The sequence below is a fragment of the Colias philodice genome, chromosome 21 (assembly GCF_061535455.1).
Source record: "Colias philodice isolate Cphi_HAF_F1 chromosome 21, ilColPhil1 Martin Lab GWU primary, whole genome shotgun sequence".
Classification (NCBI taxonomy): domain Eukaryota; kingdom Metazoa; phylum Arthropoda; class Insecta; order Lepidoptera; family Pieridae; genus Colias; species Colias philodice.
The window spans coordinates 4,405,826-4,423,843 of NC_143106.1; the positions used below are offsets into that span (position 1 = coordinate 4,405,826).

The following is an 18,018-nucleotide window of genomic DNA, read 5'->3' on the forward strand; positions in this document are numbered from 1 at the left end:
TATAATAAATTCTATAATTTAAATGATACTGTTATAGCTGGCGGAATATACAAAATCTCACGATTACATAGAAAGACCTACCTTTAAAAATAATCTAATAACAAATAATCTAATAACTGCCTATAATTCGGATTAGTTTATGTAGTATACTTCTATTTAGACATTTTTATATATATATATATATATATATAATATTTATATAGTTACTACTATGTAGTATGCATATGTGTATGTATGTATGTGTATCTTATGATATATTTGTATTTCATATTATATTTATTTAGGTAATATTAGTAAATTTACGAATAAATTTATATATTTTTGAATTAGCATTTATATATTTTTTTTATTTTTGTTCATTTTTACGTATTTATATCATGTACTGTATAAAATGTGTATATATTTTATTGTGTTCTCTTATTATTTCTACCCTATTCTAAAAATATGTTTTTATTTTGTCCGACAACTTTTTGCGCTTCTTTGCCTTTCTCCCCGTGGTTGCCTGGCAGAGATCACTGCATAGTGATAAGGCCGCCCTTTGTGCTTTCTAATCTTATTTTTGTAACCTTTATGTATATTTTGTTTTTTTGCACAATAAAGTGTTAAATAAATAAATAAATAAAGTTTTCAAATAATATTGGACCTGAGAACTGCAAATATGAGCGATTTCGTGACCAAAGTAAATTTAGTGGAATTAAAACAAGCTATTACAATATTCGTGGTGAGTTAACCAAATCAAAGTTTTCTATAGGTATTGCAAAAATATGTTTCATAGACACCATAGAAAGAATAAAATATAAATACCTACTTCAAAGTATACAATCTTAATTAGATGCGACGATTTAAAATTTGCAAAAGCGCAGAAAGTAGTCTGATCGAAAGCTGTATATCATCACATATTATTTGTGTAAAGATACAGTACTATAGGCAATTATTATTATTACAACTCTATTTATAAATGAATAAGTATTAATTGTTAAAAAATACGCGGGCAGACTGAAAATCAGCGCTGTTCGCCCATTATAGTATGGCTGAGTCTGTTCCGATTGCCTAATATCTATACACTTTTAAGTTAAGGTAGTCTAAGTTTTTGTTGGCAATAAAGCATGTTTTCTTTTTTCTTTCTTGTATAAATCAATGAAATTATTCTCTTTAGCATTGTTACGGGCTTCGCTTGATAGGTATGTACTTGTTATCAACATCTAAACTAGTGGATGTGTTTATTGGGCTCTTGAATCAAATTCTGAAGCCAAAAATAATGAGTCGTCTCCACCATTACCAAGATTGTAAGGAACTTGTACATATCATTGGAAAAGATGTTTTACCGATTGAATTGGAGGGCACTGAAAGACCAATTCGTGATATTCAGAGTAAGTGTAATAAATTTAAATATTTGAAAAATTAATTGTTATAATATTCAATACTAGCGGTCCGCCCCGGCTTCGCCCGTGGTACATATTTACGTTTTCTCTACATAAGAACCATCCTCGTACTTCAAGGAATATAATAATAAAAGAATTATCGAAATCGGTCCACCCGTCCACGCGTGATGCCGTGACCAAGGAAAACGGATTTCATTTTTATATATATACTAGCGGTCCGCCCCGGCTTCGCCCGTGGTACATATTTACGTTTTCTCTACATAAAAACCATCCTCGTACTTCAAGGAATATATTAAAAAAAGAATTATCGAAATCGGTTCAGCCGTTCTGGAGTTATGCGCTTACCAACACATTTTGCGATTCATTTTTATATATAAGAAGAAGATATATAGATTTATATAATATTGAATATTTCAGATGACTCTTTCTTCAAATATCGAAAAATATATTGCTCTGAATTTTTTGTGTTTCGTGAAACTGTTGTCAATTCAATTCTCAGACATGATCCGTAGTATTGTAGACTACCTATGTATTTTTATATTATTATGTATATTATCATAAAATATCATACAAGATATTTAGTACTATTAAGTAGCTTATCATTTTTTCTTAAGAAAAACAAACAGGATATTTAGATTTCAATGTAGTTCTTACTTTATGAGTCTTATTTTATTTTCACGTACTAAGATCTCTATAATATTATACCAAAATTTTGTAATACTGATTTTAGATGACTGGAGAGATATTTTATCTTCAAAAGAACATTTGGATTATGTACGAGAAATGAACTTAGGTACTACAGATGAGAGTTGTAGGCCGATCGATAAATTGGCTCAAGATTATGATGGAGTTCCTGGATCTTTTAGAGTTTTAAATGTGGACTAGAATCTTTATTATTTGTAGGTATATTAAATTACGAATATATTTTCAGATTAATTCTTACGATATCCTTAAAGTGTATGTGTTTGTAGATTCAGTGTGTATTATCTATACAATTAAAGCTGAAAATAATAATATTTTGAAGTCACGATTGAGGGTTAAATACTTAAAACAATGCACCAAATATATAATATATCTTATATATAAAAATGTGTCGCAAATTGTGTTGGTAAGCGCATAACTCGAGAACGGCTGAACCGATTTCGATAATTCTTTTTTTATTATATTCCTTGAAGTACGAGGATGGTTTTTATGTAGAGAAAACGTAAATATGTACCACGGGCGAAGCCGGGGCGGACCGCTAGTATATTATATATTCAATCACTATATAAATAATATGTGATTTATTTTAACATACCTACATTGCTTTGACCATCTGAGTTTTCAAAATGACAACTATATATTTAAGCAAATAACGATTTGCTTAAATTATAATATTTAAAGTTTCAATATATTATTTATTTATTGAATCCAGCTATTGACAGAGATCCAGAGATTTATTTCTATAAATCTGTTTGAACATACAATAACAGATGACAAGCTACTAAATAAAGTAAGTCTATATATCATTCCATTCTTTGTAATCCAAACAGGCATGAGAATACCTCTCACTATCTATACATCTATCTCGTATCTTATCTTAGAAACATGGTGTCATACTGACGTATAATTTACATGGCTACTGATTGTAATAGATTCACATAACGCTCAATATTCGTACCAGCCAGTTCTTAACGTCATACACTTAAACAATTATTTACTTGTTGACTCTTTTATGTATTCTAATTTATGTCGAGTGTTTTGTCAACTATGGGAACTGAAGGTCAAATATGGTAGAGAAGTATTAGAATAATAAAGAATTGATGTGTGATAAGACGGAAAAATGGAAGTTTTGCCTGAAAATAAAATTCTCAAGTTCCATCCAGATACTTTAAGTGTTGTGAGAAAAGATATTAATTTACACAAACCTGGGGAAGTAAAAGAGGCTCTCGTTATTTTGAAAGAATGGATACAGGCACAGAGACACTTTAAGAAAAAAGATTTTGGTGAGTAGATTCAGTGTATTTACACTTATTTTAAATTATGTTAATACAGCTTCATTAGTATAAAATAATTGCAAATTATTTGTAATAGGGAGTCTCCTCGTGACCACTCTCGCTGTAAAATGTTCGAAAGTTCGAAACATTGGGTTAAATAATATACCTAATGAATAAATCGCGTTTACAATCCGTTAAAAAGTCTTCCGTTAATTTTTAAATGTTTATAATGGTCGCGTAAAAACAAACACAAGAAAGTATGTTATTTATTTTATTTTTGGGTACTAAATATTGTTTCCCCACGAATTCAAAAAAGGCAGATAAGATTACAGGACACTAGACAAACGGATTAGGAAGTAACGTTATAATTTACAATGTCTAAGTACTATTTATCTTCAAAGATATAAAACATCAGGTTCTATCAACGGTTCTATGTAGGTATTAATCATAGTGCTTAATCTTTATCAGATATTCATTTTATAATAGGTATTTATTATTATACGCTTACTGAATCACGAATCACCTATTGCACGCCTCATAAGCGAAGCGTTGAGGTGGGTACTACTGTCACTTCGCGCAAAACATCTGATTTTTCAAACTTAAAATGTTTTTATGTATCATACATTGCACTTGTAAGATAATACATACACACACATATTAAGAAAAAACACTATTTTTAACGTTCATGATATTTTTGATGTCATTTTTGTTATTTAAACTAGTTAAAAAACAGTTTAAAAAACACGCTTTTTATAGAAAACCGAACTAAAAATAGAAAATTTTATCAAATTAGTGTATTGTCATCGGTCCTCAATAAATCTACAAAGTTTGAACGAAATCTGGCCGTTTAAAGTGGGTCAAAATCGCGCCCAAAGAAGTCGGTTACAAACATACAAACATACAGGTGAAGCTAATATAAAGCGTGTAAAAAGTTCTGTCTTGGACGTCCGTGTGTCTGTATGTGCGGATCCTTTTTCTTGTTAACACGATAGCGACCGAAATACTTTACTAATCGAGTCTTTTTTTTTCTCTTACGCTTGAGTATGCTCAGGAATAGAACCCTTTCATTTTTCAGGGTCTGATTCGATGTGGTTTAATTGTTATTAAATAAACAAAAATAATAATTAATAAATATTTATTAAAAAAAAATTATGAGGCGTGCACTTTTGGATTTTCCAAATAATTTTTTTAATCTAACGTTAATTAAATTACGAGAGAGGCATCCGTTTATATTATATTGTGTCTATTTTAGCCGAAACTATTTTTTTATTTGTTTGTTACCTACAAACGTTCGAATGAGTGAACGAATTTTGATTATAATTTTTATATTTGAAAGCTGATTCCTTCCATATGGTTCCATTTAAATATGGCTTACTTGTGACAATTTGAAGGCGGTTTAAATGTTTGTTTCAAAATAATTATATACATTCTGACAATTGACAAATAACCATTATTTTCTAGCTGACCACTATTTAGAATCTACATTGATAGCAGCAAAAGGGTCAATAGAGCGGGCTAAAAAACTCCTAGATGGTATGTGCACCCTGAGGACGTTACTACCGAAGTTTTTCAACAGCTACGATGTCAGAAGAGATACCTGTGAATTTAGCAAAATTACGTTCGTATTTTTTAATATATTCAATACTCTTGTATTTATTATGGTTTTGAATATTTATTTACTTGTACTCTTGCTTTTATTTATGTTTCTTAGTTCATGACTAATCGCTAACAGTTGTTAGTAATAGAGCCTTTAGCGTTTTGTCGTTAGAGTCCATACCTATGTAAAGTTTCAATATATTATTATACGATTAAAGAGACAAGCTACTTAACAAAGCAAGTCTATATAATATCATTCCATTTTTTGTAATCCAAACAGTCATGAGAATACCTCTCACTATCTACACATCTATCTCGTATCTTATCTTAGGAACATGGTGTCATACTGACGTATAATTTACATGGCTACTGATTATAATAGATTCACATAACGCTCAATATTCAAACCAGCCAGTTCATTATCTCTGGAAAAATAGAAAGATTTTTTTCCTATTTTGTATAAAGTAATGTTTTACGATACAGACAACATATTTTTAATCGCGATTGTGTTGATGTTGATAAAAAGATACGATTGAAATTGGCTTTTTGTTATGATTGACTTTCAATGTTGACTTGAGATTATCAATTTCACAAAAAATATAAGATAAATAGCAGCATAATCAGCTAAAGATTAATTTCACCGACTAAATAGGTATTTCGAGACATTAATAATTATTCATAAAATTTACACAATACAAAAGGTTTTAGATATGTTATTCTACAATTAAATCATAATAAACGATTTATCTACAGGATGAGTTATTACTAGTGACTTGCAATAATGGTTAAATAATATGCAGTTTACTGATGAAGCAAGTCACTGTATTGTGCAAGGAAAAATTAATTTTCTCTCAAAGAAACGATGTATAAGGGAAATTAAATTTTCTCTCAAATATCTGAACGTTTTATTACCTATTTTCTAAAAATGCATAGAATACTTGGACTTATTAGTCATCTGACTAATTATTTCCCCATTTAATATTCAATTTTAATAATTCTATTACTTATATCTAATTAACATTTACTATAATATTTACAGGTTTCCCATATTACTGCCAAAACTAACGAAAGATCATCACAGAGTATATGCAATCAAAGCTACTGGAAATTTCTCGACCACAGAACAATATTTACTGTTTTATAAATATTGTGCCTTGGTAAATATGGTATTATTTATTTAGTCATGCATTGCATACATTTACAACACAAATTTTCTTCACGTTACAAAAATATGGATTAATTTGTAGCTAATTTAAACTATCTGATATAAAATTATGTTTAACTAGCTCTCCGCCCGCGGCTTCGTCCGCTTTGTCTAAAGCCTAATAAATTATGTATATATACTAAAATCTTCCTCTTTTATCAATGTATCTATTAAAAAAACGCATCAAAATCCGTTGCGTAGTTTTAAAGATTTAATCATACAGGACAGAGAAAGCAACTTTGTTTTATAGTACTATGTACCTAGTGATTATATTTTTTTTGTCTACAAATAGTGTATCATTTCTATTTCAAGCTTGAGATTATTATGCTTTCAGATGGGTGAATATGCAAAATTACATGACTACGTTGCTAATATTCAAATTGTGCTAGATTTAGCTGAGTCAAATATATTGAAAATTGTATCTATTGTGGATCTCGTTGACTTAAGGCAAGGATTAACTATACTAATGGTAAGATATTATTTGCCTATTCATTATTCAATATTAATAATAGGTAACATTTAAATTGGCTTGAGTTTCAAAATAAAAATATGCATATAACTTTTGAAAAATTTACTACATGAACCAGATAATTATTAAATCAATCCTCATATAAAGAACTACTATATTTTGTTTGGATAATTAATATTTGCATTTAAAAATATAATTGAATAATCTTCCTACAATAAATATAAATAAATTTACTAGATAACTTAACTTTGTATTATTACTCTCAAAAGCTTTAAAATGATAAACTATTATAGTTACAATAATGTATTTACTTGAAGGACGGTTTCGGTCTACGAATCAAAGGGATCCACATCATCACAGAGTCAAAGACAATAGAAGCCCTATTAGGATTATTGAAGCAAGTTCTGAAACCGAAGATCGTCAGTCGGCTACATACGTATAAAACTAGTGAAGCTGTGTGCAATATTATTGGCAAAGATGTTCTGCCTATTGATTTGGGAGGCAACAAACGGTCGTTTGAAATTCTACATGGTGAGGAAATGTATAAAATTGTAGTCATTATTCTAACAGGTGAAAACAAATTAGTAGATGGTTGAGATGTAATACTGAAAAATGTTTTAATGCATTGCTCTTTGGTGTAATTATGTATGCAAATAGCTGTGGTCATATTATGCCCGGAAAATATATTACAAAATTATTTTTGGATAGAAATATAGCAAGTAATTTTGTATTCATGACTGAAAATAATGTATCTTTAATGAATGAATGTGATTTGAAGAGTTTTTATATTTAAATGCATATTGTTATTATGTCATAAGAGGCTGAAGTAATGTTTGGCGATTTTGGGGCTAAGACAAATATCTACAAAATATTTGCGGTCGTGATACAGAATTTAACATACTTGTGGTGTGAATGGGATTATAATTCCAGTATGGTCAGGAAAAGGGTTTAATCGAGGTAGCAAACACTAAGCACTTAGTATTAAGCCCGTGCACCGACATCAAACCTTTATAGTAAATAGCACATCTAAATAATACATATGTAGTAATTAATAATATCAAATCTTTTTTATTTTTTACTTTTCTGTATTTGAAGTCGGTTGTTTTTAACGCAGTTATTTTTATTAGGAAAACTAAACATAGAATTTACACAAAAAGTAATACAAAATAACATTATTTTATGTCTTATTATAAACCTGTAAACTGTAAACTAAGTGTACAATTACTTAGCTTACATGTGTTAAATTCTTGGGGTATTTGTGAACCTATTATTACATAATACTATTATTTTGTTTGCATTTATTGATTCATATTATAGTTTAAATTTTACTTTATTTACAGAAGAATGGCTAGAGGTTCTATCATCAGAAGATTTCACTAGATATATAGAAGATTTGTACAAAGGTGGTACTGATGAAACACGTCGGGCGTCAGCAAAATTCAACGCAGAATATTCGGGGTTACCAGGGACTTTCAGAGTATTGACACTAGATTAAATATTAGATATAATATTATGTTATATGCTCATGAGATGATAGTTGTATGTATATAATATTTAAAATGTAAATAAATAGTTAATTCAGGCACCAGGAGAGTTTTAATAATTATTGTGCTCACCTACACAACGGTGCACTTAGATCAAACAAGCGAATACTCATTCTAACCCTAATACTGTGAATTATTTTAGTGTAAACAGGCGTAGAGCATTCTTTCGTTGTTCTTAGTGCGTTCGAAAAGATTATATGCAATGCTTTAATACTGAACAACACTGAATACGAGTTTTCGTTTACACTACACTTATCACGAAAGAATGCTCTTGCTCTAGCTCTAGCTCTATGCTCGTTTGGTCTAAATGCACCGTAATTATTTAATTCCTGTTCAATTATTCTGAGGATATAATTACATTCCAACATAATTTCGAAATACCGTTCCTAATATAATAATTTCTGTGGTATTGGTAACTACTATTGATGAACATGATCATAAACTAAGTATTGGAAATACATAGTAGTTTTATTTTATGAATTTACGTAAGATTTCATTATAAATATATAATCTAATCCACTGACAACTTTAATCCCAAAGTGCAAACAATTGCATACATTTACGCAATATTGAGTAAGGAACATCCATTCATAGTTTTTATTTTATTTGTGAAGCATTTTATTCATTGTTAAATGGTAAAAGATAAGGTCAACACAATAATTAAATATGCCCTAATATGGGTTCCGTAGGATATAAATAAATATAGGAGAGTATATCACTGAGAAATCAGAAGTTCTAAGTAAGTTATAAGTCTCTACATACAATATTCAAATAATTACAGACATTACTTCCCAAATTACTTTTCTATTTATATGAGGTTTGATTACAACCTTCATTTTTTTTTATTTATTTCTAAAGATGTAGGTACCAGAGACATCGAAAGGAGAGGGTTAGATATCCCATTAGTACTTAATAAGTATTTATCATCGTAAATGACGAATTATCATGTACGCAAGTGTTAATAAACCAATAAAAAAGATATACAATAATGTTATTAATTTATGTATTGTGTTTACAATATTGTAACATAAACATATAGCTCTGCATCCGCGGCTTTGACCGCGTATTCAAAGAAAAACCCGCATATAATTATATGATTCATCCTATGTCATTTCACAGGTCTCACACTATTTCTGTACCAAAATTCATCCAAATCAGTTCTGTGGTTCAAGCGTGACAGATAGACAGACAGAGTTACTTTCGCAGATATGATTACTAGCTCTGCTCCCGCGGCTTTGACCGCGTATTCAAAGAAAAACCCGCATAATTATATGATTCATCCTGTCATTTCACAGGTCTCACGAAAGACAGACAAGAGTTACTTCCGCAGTTATAATATTAGTTAGGATAAGAAACCGTGCAAGATTAAAAAAAGCACGCAATTTCTTCCATTTTTATAAATATTTATATACGAAATCCTTCTTTGATAAGAGTAAAAACGTTCAGTTTATTTTGAGCACCAAAGCATGTATAACCACTACGAGTTGATATTTTTAAAAGTACATTTTTTCTCTTTATAGGTCGATGATATCATTTATTGTCATTAATACCAATCGCATTTTAACATCTGAATTAAAAATCTTACTTCCTACTTTAATATAAAAATTCGAAAGTTACCAGATTCCTTCATGCTCCATATGGGGTCTTTTAAAATTATTTTTTTGTGGTATTTCTGCACCAGATTACAAAATGTTGTATACATTTATTTTTTTCTGAAGACCTGTTAAACAAATTAATATTTTTTCAATACCATATAACTCAAGTAAAAAAGCTGGTATCTTGCTATATTTTGTTACTTTTCGGTACTAATAATGTCATTGACATTCCTGCATCAAAAATATTTTTAAATATTGATTTCGTTAACCATTCTTTGGAATTTTCTAAATTTAAGAGAAAGTATAATATAAGTATATGAGCTCAATTTTTTTAATATGAGTTTGACTGCTTATTTCTTCTACACTATACAAGAGTAATTCCACGCTGACTCTACATCAGATTCTACTTAGGTACCTACATATTATATCCGAAGCCTGACAGCTAGGTTGCTAGTTATTTTTTTTTCAGGTAACAGATAATAATTTGTACATTGTGTATGTACACATGTAATATGTAGGTAATTTAGAAAGTAACAAACATATAGTTAATAATATATAACTAAAACAAAAAGAAAAGTAAGCCCTACACTGCACTGATTTATTTAATTATCTTATAAGACTTTTATCGTTTTAGTACTTTGTAAATTCATAAATATACTTACGAATATAACAAATTCCGTTTTTTTACACTTAGGTATCAAAAGGAATTTACATATTGGTTAGTAAGGCTCTTGTTATTTACTTATTTATAATGGACTTTACGACGACTCTACGCCAGCTGTTTCAATTGATAACCTATAACCTTTGGCTCATTTGCAACGTCAGATAATACAACTTAATGTTATAATTAAATTACTAATTAATACTTAATATAGAATAAACTTAGCCTGTCCTAGATTTTTTTACAGAATAGTCAACATCAATGCTGATTAAATTACATTCCAAAATTTGGGAGAGCATGAATTGGTAAAGTAGAACAATATTTGCGATATTAAAATCACATTTATTTAAGAAATACTATAAACAATATATAGGTAGTAGTTATAAAGCTATTTAAAACGTGGATTTGAAAGAGTCTACAGACACCACTTCTAGTTAGAAGCAGTTGCTTCTACAATGTTTTATGTTTAAGAATACTAATAAAAACATACCGACCGAATAGAAAACGTCCTCCTTTTTTTGAACTCGGTTAAGAATAATTTATGGAATGTATTGATTTATAATATACTGAAAAACTGCAAGCATTGCTAAAGGATTAACAATTTAATGAATGCATGAATAAATTAATGACCTGCTTTTTACCAATTTTGTTGCGAATTTATCTTTTGTACCATATTAAATAATGTGAATTTTTGAGTTCTCGATACAAAGGCTGGCTTATTTCTTCATAATATATTTGTTAATTAGTATTGATGTAAATATGTCTTTGTTCATGAAATAATATAAAAATCTCAAAATATAACAAAATTAGCGAAATAGTGGTAAGTGAATTCTAAGACCTATTTCTCAAAATACGCGTCTAGGTATTCGAGATGTCTGATCCTTCCTTAGAGCATATAATTTTGCCTGTATGATAATCTATACAATTTACTAATATTATAATAATTATTATTACATTTATATAATATTTTTTATTTACTATAATATGTATAAGAGTTGTTTAAAATAAACCTATATGGCGCTGTATGATATTTCTAACCCATTTTAACGTACTACAAATCTGAACAGTTGAGCAGCCACTAAAATCAGTAACAATGAATTTCCCATATTAACCTCCTGGGGCCTGCGGTCATATATATATTACATAAACAATAAAAAAATATTTCAACGCCATCTTTTGCGTATATGCGGGAATAATACCTCAAATCGATGTAGTGGTATGTCATCCACTATACTAAGGGTGCACTCACACACATCAGTCACCGTCAAGTCACCGATGACTGATCGGTGACGGTTTGTGTACGTATCCACAAACACCAGTCACCGTCATGTTGTCCGTCAGTCACGTCGCCGGTTTGACTGAACAATTGAACACATACATCAGGTTAGTCAGTGATTAGACGTGTGTCACGCTAGAGAACATGTAGCAATTGACGGTAGCACGACGCTGACTGAACTGAGACGTGACGGCACCGGGTGAGTGGGGATAAAAGTATGATACATGTATGGAAAGATTATTTGACGTGCCTGACCGGTGACGTCACTGATAGATTTCGTGCCGGCGACTGTCGTGTGGGAACAGAGTCATACTAGAACTATTGATACATATTTTTTTTTAATCCTGTCCGGTGACGTGCCGTGACGGTGACTGATGTGTGTGAGTGCACCCTAAATGGTTTTTGGTTTTATAAGTGACAGTGATTTGAAGTATTCTCATTTCGAAGTTGACGGTGGCTGTGCGACGGCAAACACGTGGTCAGTAATCTTACATTTCTAGTGGAACCATTCGTATATTGCAGTATATCTTTGTATATCTAATGATAATAGATATTATTTCTGCAACCGCAATAGTTATTTTGTAAGATAAATCTAAAACTTGTGAAAAATATGAATGTTTTCTTCTATGTCATACTGGTAAGACATTTGGTCTCAATTCTTACCAAATTGGTATTGGTTACAAGGGCCCCATGTATTACCTATATGACATTCTTTAGTTTATGTTACAGATTTTATTATAATTTTCAAGGATTATAAGATACTGAGATCTACCAACACCTGGATGAGTCAAATATTGACCTATATGATGGACCTATGGAGTTTGTTGCCGGTTCTTTTCCATAGATACTTCTTTCCGAATCGGTGGTAAATGTTAATACTGTTGTGACGATTCCAAATTGCTTTTAGAAGTCTAATTGAATAAGTAAATGTTTGAGATGAAGATAATCCCCCAAATGATACGGATGAAGCCGCCCAAATACCAGAAAATGATTCTTCTTCCATTCGTCTAATGAGTATGAGTCATTTCAGAACAGAATCGTCACTATGTATGCCATCTTCAGTTGTTGGCAGACCATCTTGGGGACGCACATGACGTGGACCAAGCATAAGAGGAGGCTGACCGAGAGGATGGATAAGAAATAAGACCTAGGGGTGGACGTGACAATATAAATACACCGCCGCGCCGGTGCAAAATACTTGAACTGGTCATTTCTCACCCTTATAAATACCTATCTTTGAACCAAGGTACAAAAAATAGACACAGAACAATGGATAGAATAATAAATATTTAGATTCAAGTTTAAAAATATATAATAACTAAGAAAACATGTAGTTTTTCTTCATTTTCATAAACTTATTACACTTGGAACTGGGACCCCCTGTAATATATACATGACATAAAGAAAATCCAAGTTTTCCACGAAAGATTTTTTTTACCATTTTTTTGAATATCTATAATTGCATTAGAACAGATACAGCTAATTTTTATTAAGACGATACACAAAAAAAAATCCACTGCTTGGCGGGCGGAGTCTAATAGCTCGCTATCGCGAACGCCGGTGTGCGCGAAGTCATTCTTGCAAACTCGCCGCGCTGCCGCTGGCCGACTCGGGACAAACATGTATGGAGTCGTCATACAGTTATAATATTGTTATACATTTATTCAATTGTTGATTTATTGGTTTTATTTTCTTGCTTATAAACAAATAATCTTCTTTCCCACAACTACTTAGACATTATTAATAATTATTATTATTTCGTAATGTTTACTTTATTACAAAATAATACAGGTTATAAATAATCTTTAAAATAACAAAAAATATTGTTACTCTGAAAAAATGAAATGGTACTCAATAACGCGGACTACTGAATTGATTTAGATAGAATTTGATGCTGACGTAGATATTACACCATGCCCAGAAATGAAAGGTACTATTTCTGAAAGAAGTTATAAACCCTAATTCTTCTCAGTCAAAGTCAAGAGTGGAAGATATCACTAATACAGTAAAACTGATGCGAAACTTTGGATGTTAATTTGTATATTTTTTTGTTAGTTGTTACTTAATCACGTCAAGACTACATTACCAATTTTGATAAAATATAGCTAATTGCCTGGATTTACACATAGGATACTTTTTATCCGAACTGAACACTTCTGTGGGATAAAACAGGATTTACGATATAACCTAATTCCACGCGGGCAAAGCCGCGGTCGGAATGATATTTTTTTAAATAAAAAAATTGTTTAAAAAAAAACACAAAATATATTGACGCATGTATTTATTTTTTGCACTCTATTATAATTGTAATTATTCATTACAAATAATCAAAATAAAATAGCCAGAACAAAGTTAGGCCCTGGTAGGGTAGGTAGGCAGGTACAGCAATGTGAGACGAACACTGGCTTATTTATACCAATAATAATGTATTATAAACATTAAATTAAGTTTACTTTCTAACAACAAAAATACATAATATTAGCTAATGTGAAAGCGAATCAACCAATCATCCCACAAAAATGAAATGTGCACACAAATATTCATCCAAATCGGTTCATGTCATTAGGAGGAGTGACTGCAGCGCCATCTTCCGGGCCCAATTGTGTTTCCAGATCACCCAGAAACTCAATTTAATATAGTTACACAAAATTTTTCGAAATGAAAACTCACATTACTATGTAAATATGAATATAAACCTGTTTTATTACTAAGCAATTTCCCGCACAGGTGTAGTAAGTATAAATGAAATAAATATCAACATCAAATTCTTTATACAACATACTTATCTACCACCTTCTAAGAAATGTAATTCTTGAAATTATTTCGTATTTTTTTTAAATATAATACTACTCCAATGAGCTCCTGTTCCATATTATGTCCGCCATACTTCCACTAAGTTCACCATGATTTTTTATTTCTTTGCACTTTGTTGATTTTTGCTAAAAATGGAATCATGCGATAAAACCAGTAGAACGTTGATAACATACATTTTTGACTGAATAAAGGTACTTACGAAGGAGTGGGTTCACATTGTGAACAATCAGTGGGTTTATTTTCCTTCTGGATTCCGGATTTCTGAAAAGATTATCTATGCTATAAATGAAAATATCTTACACATTCGTTATGTACTTAAAACAGGGGTACATATCAAACATCGTCTATAATACAATTATCATCAAATTTAAAATAAAACCAACTTACTTCATTAATTTGTTCCAATTGTAAGCATTCTTTTTCCTCCAACCTTTATGTTTCTTCTTCTTATTTTCTTTATTGTCCCCATTTGTCTCATTTTGTCTTATCGTGTTGTCACCCTTTTTTACGATTGCGCGAGCGACACAAGTTCCCCGTGTGACGGCCGTAGCGGGAATGACTCGTGCAGCGATCGGGGTAGGAACTAGGAAGGTACAGGGCGGCTCTCGCTATATTGGCTGGTCGCGCGCTAATTTCAAGTATTTCTTGTTTATTTCAAAACCATCGCATATTTCAAAATTCTAAATCGGTAGACGTATAGGTTGTATATTTTATAGTTAATATCCAAAAAGTCGTAACTTTACGTTTGTTATTTTGAAGATGCCAGAGATTATAAAAAAATAACAATGAGAACTTTGTATTTTTTTTCTATCGAGAAAATATCATGGAATCATGTTTCTAAAACGGTAGACGTATTGTGTTACTATTGAACTTTCTTGTCAAGAATTTTCATCACGACAACTTTAATAATATAAAAATTACGAAGGTTTAAAAAGGGCCGTAAATGTTAGAAAAATTAATTCATCACCTTAAAAAATAAAGAGAAAAAAATCCTGGGTCTCAGGAGGTTAATATTCTTGTTAAAGATATTTTGAGCCTACGTGTAATAAACCTATTACAGCCTATTACCTTTAACATAATATACGTCTGTGAATAATGTTTACTTAAAATAATTATTCTTAATAATTGCACGACTCATGATGCGAAGCATCAGAGAGTGCTTTACGATCGAAAAATTTTTTTCGCCTCATTTTTGTAGCTATTCTTATTATTATAGCCTTGTTAGTTCACGGAATCAAGATAATTTGCATACTATTGTCGAGATAATTTAATGGAGATTAATCCCATACTTTTTAAAAATTGATTTACTTCAATAGAATTGGAAAAAAACACCGAAATAGGTCAAAAAATTTTCCTGTCCGTCATGTGTGAAACCTGAAAACACTATAACTTGTGAAAAAATCCATCATTTGAGTTAATTTTTTTTTTAAATATTCTAATCGACGATTGTAGGTCACTGAATGCGAATGATTAATTAATTCAGTGTCGTTTAAACTCAAACTCAAACTCAAACATTCATTTATTCAATTAGACTACTATTTAGTAGCACTTTCGAATCGTCATTACATAGTATTTTAACATTTACCACCGATTCGGAAAGCAGTATCTATGGAGAAGAATCGGCAAGAAACTCCATAGTTGCTCTTTTAAATAATGTCAATAAATTTACATAATATGTAACTTATATCTACCTAACTACATAATATGCCAAAGAACTGTCCTGTGGTTTTTACGCGACAACCCTCCATGGGTCTTTATCGTCCATATATTCCTGAATACTGTAGTACGCTCTCTGAACTAGTACATTTTTTATGTAAGTTTTAAATTTAGTACTACTAAACTCTTTAATATTATGAGGAATTCTATTGTATAAGCGTATACCTTGACCCATAAATGAATTTTTAACTTTAGCTAATCGGAAAAATGGCATTTCAATTCTATTCTTGTTCCTTGTGCCATAATCGTGTCTATCTCCTACTCTTGTGTGTAAGTCAGAGCTTTTGTGTACATGCAAAATATTATTAAATATATACTGTGATGGTACAGTAAGGATACCAGTATTCTTAAAATGATCTCTTAGTGAGTCCCGAGCACGTAAATTATATATAGAGCGAATGGCTCTTTTCTGTAAGATAAATATAGTTTCTATATCTGCAGCCCTGCCCCACAGTAGAATTCCATAGGACATAATGCTATGAAAGTAGCTGAAATAAACCAATCTGGCCGTATCTTCATCGGTGAGATGCCTTATTTTTCGGACTGCATATGCAGCAGAACTGAGCTTACCTGCAGCGGTGTTGACATGGGCTCCCCACTGTAGTTTCTCGTCCAATGTTAACCCTAGAAATACAGTAGACTCAGTAGGATGCAATGCCTCCCCGTTCAAGGTAATATCTCTGTTCAACTTTTTTACATTAGGAAGTAAAAATTCAACACAAGTGGTTTTTTTGGCATTTAATAATAAATTATTGGCAGTAAACCATTCAGATATGTGTAAAAGAGCACTGTTCACTTCGTCAACATTTGGGTCATGCCTATCCACATTAAAAATTAATGAGGTATCATCTGCAAACAGAACTATTTCACACCTATCCTGCAGATAATAGGGAAGATCATTGATATATACCAAGAACAAGAAGGGACCTAAAATTGACCCCTGTGGAACACCAATGTTAATTGACGCACCGCTAGAACGTTCTCCATTAACAACTACAGTCTGTATCCTATCATGCAGGTATGACGCTATGAGGTTCTGGGCTTTTCCTTTAATTCCATAGTGATTAAGTTTACGTAACAAAGTACAATGTTCAACGCAGTCAAATGCCTTGGAGAGGTCACAAAATATCCCTAGAGCATTTTTTGAGTTTTCCCATGCCTTATATATATGTGTTAGAAGTGCAACTCCAGCATCTGTGGTTGAGCGCCCCTTTGTGAAACCAAACTGTTTGGTGTGCAGTAAATTATTATTTGCAAAATGACTACTCAATTGGTTTAATATTAACTTCTCGAATACCTTACTTAATGTTGGTAAAATAGAGATAGGTCTATAATTGTTACAGTCTTCTTGATCGCCCTTCTTAAATAAAGGTATAACTTTACTAAGCTTTAGTAAATTAGGAAATGTACCATAGTCACAACACTTATTAAATATGGAAGCTAAATTTTTCGCAATATTTTCTATTATATTATTAACTAAATTTACGGACATTCCCCAAAGATCACAAGTATTTTTAAGATTAAGCGTCTTAAAGGCAGTAACAATATCATTAGCAGTTACGTGTCGTAATTCAAATAATGTACTGCACTCCGCAACATGGTCCCTCAAAAAGGTCTCTGCGAGTGCTGAAGACGAATTTAAACTATTAGTAATAGTAGCAGGGACACTACTGAAGAATTCTTCAAAAGCAAGCGCAACATCAGCACTTTTGTCAATAACCCTGTCATTATTTACTAGTTTTATGGTATTACTTGATTTGCTTTTAACCATTTCACCATTAATAA

The 18,018-nt window shown here is 31.0% G+C and overlaps 2 protein-coding genes across 3 annotated transcripts; one reads left to right on the forward strand and one right to left on the reverse strand.

Annotated features, from left to right (window-relative positions):
* Positions 1-3,012: 3,012 nt before the first annotated feature.
* LOC149478817 (alpha-tocopherol transfer protein-like) lies at positions 3,013-8,234 on the forward strand. 2 transcript variants are annotated; one of them, XM_089708939.1, is made up of 6 exons: positions 3,014-3,367; positions 4,820-4,976; positions 5,994-6,111; positions 6,493-6,627; positions 6,945-7,158; positions 7,968-8,234. In XM_089708939.1, the coding sequence occupies exons 1-6, from the start codon at positions 3,205-3,207 to the stop codon at positions 8,120-8,122; spliced, it is 942 nt and encodes a 313-aa protein (XP_089565065.1). In that variant the 5' UTR covers positions 3,014-3,204; the 3' UTR covers positions 8,123-8,234. The 2 variants fall into 2 exon arrangements, with proteins under 2 accessions (XP_089565066.1, XP_089565065.1); XM_089708940.1 differs by lacking the exon at positions 6,493-6,627 and having other exon boundaries at positions 3,013-3,367.
* Positions 8,235-13,971: 5,737 nt separating this feature from the next.
* Positions 13,972-15,594, reverse strand: LOC149478818 (uncharacterized). The gene is made up of 4 exons (XM_089709084.1): positions 15,586-15,594; positions 14,905-15,125; positions 14,717-14,778; positions 13,972-14,642 (listed from the first exon to the last, which is right to left on the reverse strand). Exons 1-4 carry the CDS (start codon positions 15,592-15,594, stop codon positions 14,602-14,604), a joined length of 333 nt encoding a protein of 110 aa, XP_089565210.1. The 3' UTR covers positions 13,972-14,601.
* Between the last annotated feature and the right edge of the window lie 2,424 nt (positions 15,595-18,018).